General features: G+C 38.4%; 1 protein-coding gene across 4 annotated transcripts in view; it reads left to right on the top strand.

Annotated features, from left to right (window-relative positions):
• fbxw7 (F-box and WD repeat domain containing 7) overlaps nucleotides 1-3,206 on the top strand; it is a 276,839-nt gene extending 273,633 nt beyond the window's left edge. For all 4 annotated transcript variants that reach the window (XM_056459555.1, XM_056459563.1, XM_056459572.1 and 1 more), the window contains one exon: nucleotides 940-3,206. In XM_056459555.1, the coding sequence (XP_056315530.1) occupies nucleotides 940-1,208 (269 nt within the window). In that variant the 3' untranslated portion in view covers nucleotides 1,209-3,206. The remainder of the gene's footprint in view (nucleotides 1-939) is intronic.
• The last annotated feature ends 4,739 nt before the right edge of the window (nucleotides 3,207-7,945 follow it).

The following is a 7,945-nucleotide window of genomic DNA, read 5'->3' on the forward strand; positions in this document are numbered from 1 at the left end:
AAATAAAAACAACAAACAATGAAAAGTATTAAAACAGATTCAAATGTGTTTAAATAATTTTTTTAAGGAATAAAGAAATAAGCTGCATTCTAAATGGCACACTATACACTTTGCACTTATGCACTATGTACTTGCATACTGGACAGCATATAGTATATGTATGTAGTGTCTTCCCAAATGGAATGTTTTTTTTACTAAGCGGAAATTCAAACAGTTTCCCTGATGACATTTGCCGGTTGCCAAATTAGTGAAATAAATGATCAAACAATCAAATAATACCACATTATAACCGCACTATAATCACTCTCGTAGGAGAATTCTGCTTTCACTATCCAATATAAATGAAGTAATCCAACATGTGCGCCCGAAAGCTCCGCCCCTTCTGCTACGCAAGTAAAAAGCGGCGGCTGTTGAGTGCGTAAAGTGTCCATCATTCCACACTTCATTTTACTGGTTGAATGATCATTCGGGTAATTAAAGTGAACTTATTATTTTTAGAGTTTTCAGCGTGAATGCACTACTTATGCATACTCTGTCAATTACTCCCCCTTTCACTTGTCTCAAACATGCTACTGTCTTTTGTCCATTGGGCACGAGTGTAGATATTTTGATAAGCTGCAAAATGAACATGTACTCACTCTAAAATGGTTATAGACTGGGTTTTCTCCTTCTGTTGCACAAAAAAGAAAGATATTTTGAAGAAAGTTGAAAACCTGTAACCACTGACTTCCATAGTATTTGTTTTTTTTTCCTCTTCAAAATATCTACTTTTTTGTTTAATAGATCAAACAAACCCAGTTTATAACCATTTGAGGGTGAGTAACAGGTGATTAAATGTTAATTTTTTGGGTGAACTATCTTTTTAATACATTCTGCTGTGCTTTTTCATGAGTTGTCAGTCTCTAACTTTAATTTCTCCTACTTTATATTTGCTCTCAGGTCCCCACAAGCACCAGAGTGCAGTAACATGCCTGCAGTTCAACAAGAATTTTGTCATCACCAGCTCGGATGACGGTACGGTGAAGTTGTGGGACCTTCGGACGGGCGAGTTCATCCGCAACCTGGTCACACTGGAGAGCGGAGGCAGCGGCGGTGTGGTCTGGCGCATCCGTGCCTCTAATACCAAACTGGTTTGTGCAGTGGGCAGCCGGAACGGCACGGAGGAAACCAAGCTTCTGGTGCTGGACTTTGACGTGGACATGAAGTGAAGGGGTGAACTTACAGGGGACTTGTTTGGAAAATGGGGAGGGAGGGGAAAGAGCAACCCGTCCCGGGTCATTCTGCGCCAGGACTGAGCGCTCACTTCATGGCATCACCACCTCCCCGATAAGTTGCCGCCAACATCCCTTCCCCCCCCGCTGTGCCACGGTTCATGACTGCCACCACAGTTCCGTTCACCTACCGAGGGGGTGGGGGCAGACGCTCATGCACCACAGCATTCTGGGAAGGAAACTGACAAGAAGGACCTGGGAAGACAGGATTGTCCCTTTTCCTACCACTCAAGGCGACCTTGCACAGAGACTTGTTTGCTCAAGCCTGACTGAAATTCGCACCCATAATGTACAAATGTTATTTTTTTGATCAAAGCAGTCGACACTGTATACATGAGACCCTAACGCATCAACACGGAGCGATACATAGTGTATACACGTTCAGATTTAAAGAGCAGAAAGATTGAAGAGCTTTGTTGTACTGCGGGAGTGATTGGAGAAAGAAAGACGAAGGAAGCCAATTTTGTCGGTCCTCATCAACCTCAGCACACGCCAAATATCCCTTTCTTCCTCACGCGTTGATTTTTCTTTTTGTCTTTGCTTTGTTCCCCACCACTTGTCTTTTGATTTTGTTTTTTTGCGTCAATAGCTGTGAATTAAAGTTTTGTGCTTTTTCATGTTCAGCATTTTTTATTTTTATTTTGTTCACTTCCTGCCTACTGTTTCAACAGCAGGCCTCAGTATTAAGCTAAACCCACCCTGCTGTTTCACGTTTTTGGGGTTTTATTTTGTATTGTTTTTCCCTCTCTCTACTTCATAAGCGGCGTCTCTCTGGTTTGGAGATGACCTGCATTCATTGTTTTTCAACCAGTCTGGTCTTGCTAGTTCATCAGTGCTGGTGCTCTGTGGGAAACGGGAATGTTTTCCCATAAGCTCCTGGGAACATGTCCCCCTCCCACCCCCCTTTCCCCCCCAGTACTGTCCATCCCAGTGGCCAAACTGGATTTTATGCTGCTACACACACACAAAATTAAGGTGGAACTTTAACTGGCTGTGACGTTTTAGTCCCAGACGAAATTCTAAACAAAAGTTACTTGTAGAGTTTGAACTTGTAAAAACGACACAAACAAACGTACCAACAAAAGCAAGATATTGACATTACAGCTTCTCTTTTTTTTGCCACTGAAACTTGAGCCAAATGTGCCTCTACGAGGCGTAGAGGAGGGAGAATGTCTGTCAAAGAGACGGGTTTGTCTGCTGAGATGAAACGACGGACAAGTAGAAACTATTTTGCGCGTGTTTGCGAGCATGACTGGATGTGTGTGCGGGTGTGTGTTTGAGCAAATCACACATTCCTTGGGACAAAAGCTCTGTCAGCTGTGTGGAAATGTATGCTTCGGCGAAAAGAATACCGTTCTTGTTTTTAATTAGTTATAAAAACGAGATTGTTGAAACCGACGTTAAGTTACAGAATAAAAGGTGGTCTTAGTGTACAGAAATGGACATCCGATTACGTTTTAAGTGCTAGAGCTAACCTGGTTTTCTTGGTGACGCTCATGGATTTTGTTTTTTGTTCTTTTTTTTTTTTTCTTTTGTTGTTTTTTTTTTGTTTTGTTTTTTTTGAATGGTAAAGCAGCTTCATAGATAAACAGGACGTAACCGCATCCGTAGCCAAACGATTCGTCTCATCCTCCAAGTCACAACTCAAGCTGAACTGTGAAAGTGGTTTAACACTGTATATTAAAAGAAAAAACAATCTTGTTCTTTTTCCTGTTCTTTTCTTTTTTCATTTCTTCCTGTTTAATTTATGATCTGGTTTGAGAAATCAGATGTTGGAGCTGTTTTATTTTTTCAGTTTGTGTAAACTGCCTGGCATAACAGACAGCTAAAAAAGAAACCTTAAAGGGATTGTGTATTTTGTTTGATTCATTTAGAATTTTTATTTTCTTATAACTTAAGTGCAATAAAATGTGGGTTTTTCTTTGTTCATTTCAATGATTTTGGTTGTCTGTTTTTCTCAGTGTGTGAAAGTGTGTCATGTGTGTCCAATAAAGCTTATATAGTTTGTTCTGCTTAAGAAAAAGGCATTCCAACCATTTGGGGCTCATTGCTTGATGTGATATTCATTTAACACGTAAGAATCTACTAGACAGCATTACATCTCTTTTCCTCCTCTCCATTACATCTCATTAAAGGGGTGGTCCAGAGTGTATTTTTAAGGCTTGCTTGTGTTTATAGGATGCAAAGCAATGTGCGCTCATGCTTTATTTGTAGAAAATAACATAATTTTAAAAAATCTTTAATTATGTACTGCTACTCTGCTAACATGCAAATGGCGGTCATATCTCCTAGTTCCTCTGAGAGGCCCGCCCCCAAGAGGCTCTGATTGGTCCGCTAGCATAATGTGCTGTGATTTGCATATCGGGCTCCAAGTCAGCAGGAAAAGCGATGCGCGCCTTCAAGCACAAATAGTCAGTCTACATAGTCGTAGTCAGAGTAGCTGTTAGCCGCTGCAGTTTGTGCCTGAATCAGGCAGAAAATGAAAAGGACTAGACCTCACGCCTGCTCTCTAAAATAAAATCTGATAAGTGTCTTTCACACATATATATTAAATAATATACAACATTCACATATCTTTTGCGAGTTTGTTATTTGAGATGTAGAATGCAGGGAAAGTGGCTGCATAGAGAGACACTGCAGTGCTGGTGAAGATTTTGGCTGTTTACAGGGGTTTGATGGAGAAATATGAATTCTTAGCTAAATTGTTAACGGTGCCAAACAGCATTTAGCATTGTTTACATCCTCGCTACAACATACCATTAACGCTAGAAACGGTGCATGTAATGGATCAGTTTTAACAAATAAAAATACTTACAGGTTGTGACTCAAAATCTACAGCTTCGTCAGTTGCAGGAGTTTTTTTGTTGTTTTTTTTTGTTGAATCCAGCGCTGAACTGAGAGATTCTGGAAGCTGTCCTTTGTCAAATGCTCCTTTGGAAGCCCAAATACATAAACGAAACAAGCTCTGTGGAAATAGCAGCGTTTGGACAGCATTTTAGCTTTCTCTGCTACATTACAGCACTACAGCGCCTCTGGCCATGTCCTGTTGCTGCGCGTGGTGAATGCACGAAACCTGAAGGGTTTGTGATCTCACTAGCCCGGATGTATTTTTTTTGTAGTGCCCAAACTTCATTTGCTGTAGGCTTTGCTAACTCTGTAAAAGCCAATGTCTCCCTTTGCATTGTACTTTGAGAATGTATTACACATCAACTAAAGTTTAAAATTATTATATCGTGGTGGACCACCCCTTTAAAGCCCCAGCAGGATGAGCTTCACCTACAGAACAGCTGATCAGGCATTTAAAGATCTGACAGATGTCTCAACGGTAGATCAGTGATGTTTCGTAAGCAGCCAGCATTTGTTGTCATTGTTTACACTATGCTGGTTTTAAGTGTCGAATTGTTTTGCACCTTTGACTTCCGGGAAAATGTAAGAATGAGCTGTTAAATGCAAGCGGGTGTTTGTTAGTTGAGGGATGATGTGTTTCTCTATCTGTTGCAGAGTCATCCTGCCGAAAGCTACAGGATATTCACATTCTGTTGCCTAGCAATGGTTCAGATCTGCTTAGTTACTGCCCAATACTTGTTACTATAAGTCATAAATGAGTACTGGAGGGAAAGCCATTGTGCTGCTTGTATATATACAGGGTGTCTGCGGGGTCTTAAAATGTCTTACATTTTTAAAAACAACATTTTAGGCCTTAAAAAGTTGTAAATTCACTGAAATGTTGTCTTGTAGGCATAATTGTCCTTTGTGAAGCTCAATCATGCCAACACCCTTCTAATCACCAACAATCCATTTCTGAAAATATTGAACTCTATTACTTAATATTTACCAAAATAGTTGAATTATCTTCCTTACAATAACATTTGTTTAAAAATGATCTGTGTATTTATAAACCATATATGATAAGGACACTGACTTGGACAGACATTACAGTTTTTAAAGCGTTTCCTTTTTTTCTTTTAAAGAGAAGTTATGTTGAATAATGTTTATGTATCTGACACATTATTTAAAATATGTGGCTAAGGAATAACTATTTAGAATTTTTAGATGGGGCAAATAAAAATCTTTTTTGCTGGACCAGCTGGCTATAAATGTAGCATTTAGCCCTGTATAGGTCTGCAATTTCATTCATAATGGTCTTAAAGAATCTTAAGTCTTAAATTTGACTTTATGAAACCTGCAGAAACCCTGATATAGAATATATAGTGTTTCCTTCACTGTAAAAACAGTGCATGAAATTTCAAGTAAACCAGTTGATGCATTTACCTGCAATTTTAGCAAAACTCTGGCTATATTTACACGACAATGATGGAGCCAAAAACTGAAAAGTTTGTCCTTGCATTATAAAAAGTTTCACATTTACACATTTATGAAAACAACCAAAAATGCTGCATCACATATGCCAGGCCAGCAAATCCAAACTTTGCTGATGAAGCTTTGGGAAACACTTCACAACAACAATATTATGTACTCTTTTGTTGTGTTTGAGCTCGCATTTAATCTACACGTATTAAACACATTTTCAAGGACTTTCATTTTCCAGTGTTTACATGGAAAAGATGGTGGTAGCATTTTCAAAAACTTTATTTACAACCCGTTTTCAGATTTATGCATTTTCAGTCACAAAAACACTGTTGTTGTGTAAATAAACAGGCTAAACGCTTAAAGTTTACAGTTTTTAGTTAAAAATACCATGTAAACAACCCCTCAGTATGGTGGCTAAGAGAGCTTAACGTGCTGCAACTTAAGTTATTACAATTACAAAAAACTCCAGCAAATAGAGAAAAGATCTTCATCCGTTTCAAACACATTTTTAAAAAACGCACTGCATTTCCATACAACACAAACAAATTAATAAAACTCGCTGCATTTTCTCACAGCGCAGACAATTTACGACAACATGCTTTAACAATGTTTTAAGGGGAACCCAAAAACATGACAGACACCGCTGTGCTGTGACTATTGCTTAGTAAAGTTGTGATCTTAGGCGATGCGGTGGTGCAGTAGGTAGTGCTGTCACCTCACATCAAGAAGGACGCTGGTTAGAGCCTTGGCTGGGTCATTTCTGTGTGGAGTTTGCATGCTCTCCCCGTGTTCGCGTGGGCTTCCTCTGGGTGCTCGGTTTCTCCCACAAGTCCAAAGATATGTGGTACAGGTGAATTGGGTAAGCTAAATTGTTCGTAGTGTATGAGTGTGTGGATGTTTCCCAGTGATGGGTTGTGGCTGGAAGGGCATCCGCTGCGTAAAAATGTGCTGGATGAGTTGGCAGTTCATTCCACTGTGGCGACCCCTGATTAAAAAAGGGACTAAGCTGAAAAGAAAATGAATGAATGAATGAGTTGTGTTCTTTGAAAGGTGAGTTTTTTTTTGTTTGTTTATTTTAACATCCTGTTTCCCGTGTCTTTAGTATTTATTAGCCAAAATAACCATAACTTAAATAGCCGAGTCTATCACGTTTACTTAAAACATTTGAGATGTGTTGTGAGGAAATGCAGTGCGTTTTTGTAAATTGTTTGTATTGTGAGAAAATGCAGCACGTTTTATTAATTTGTTTGCGTTGTGAAAATGCAGCGTGGTTTTTTTAAAAATGTGTTTGCGTTGTGAGGATTTGCAGCACGTTTTCTGTCCAACGGATGAAGATCTTTTCACAATTTGCAGGCGTTTTTTGTAATTGCACATGTTTTCTTAAATTGCAGCACGTTAAGATCTCTTGGCCACCCAAATGAACTGAAAAAAATTAAAATGGGTTATACATTTTTACAGGAAAGTTTATCCGTTAATGATTGATTGATTTTTTTTTAACACTGTCTAGCAAATGTTAGCGGTCTAAACTAAAAATATGTCTCTGCCATCAATTGTCTCAAGATGCTCACAAGTATTGTGTTTAAAAAAATAAAAACAAAACAAAATGTTTTAATTTTTTTTTTTTAAATACTCTAACTAAACCTTAAACTGAAACCAGGCACTGAATGATTATGCTTTGAGGTAAGTTTAGTGCAGTTTAGAAGTGTAGTTTTCAAATGTGATTAGGCATAAACCTTTTAGTGCCTCTCTTCATTCATTTGGCTTCCAAACAGTCACAATGGATGCACGAACCAGCAAAAAACTTTATGTTTTTTTCTATTAAGAAAACAGTTTTTAGACCCACTCCCTGGGTATTTCACTTTAAACTTGCTGTGAAATGTGCAAGAATCAACAGAACAGAATATATTTATTTTAAAAATGCTGCAACAGTCACACACTGTTTATAATCCTAGGCTGCCATTTGATAGCGATTATATATTTACAACCCATCACTTTATATTTCTTTCTAAGGCTCCTGTGTGTGGGTTGAGTAATTTCTTTTTACATTTATGTCAAGGCAGAGGTTCTTTTCATTGCCTTAAAGCTAAAATAAGCATAAGCACATAAGGGGCTGAGAAATCTTTTCAGAAGAAAGTTTCTGACAAAACAAGTTTTTGCATCTGAACTCTCAGTCCACAGTCCAAAGACATGCACTATAGGGGAATTTAATAAGATAAATTGGCCATGGTGTTTGTGTGGCAGTTCATTCCGCTGTGGCGACCCCTGAAAAAATAAAGGGACTAAGCCGAAAAGGAAATGAATGAATGAATATACATTAAATACCAACTAATTATAATAAGGAAATGCAAAAAAAAAGACAATAG

This window comes from Danio aesculapii, chromosome 1, assembly GCF_903798145.1.
Source record: "Danio aesculapii chromosome 1, fDanAes4.1, whole genome shotgun sequence".
Taxonomy (NCBI): domain Eukaryota; kingdom Metazoa; phylum Chordata; class Actinopteri; order Cypriniformes; family Danionidae; genus Danio; species Danio aesculapii.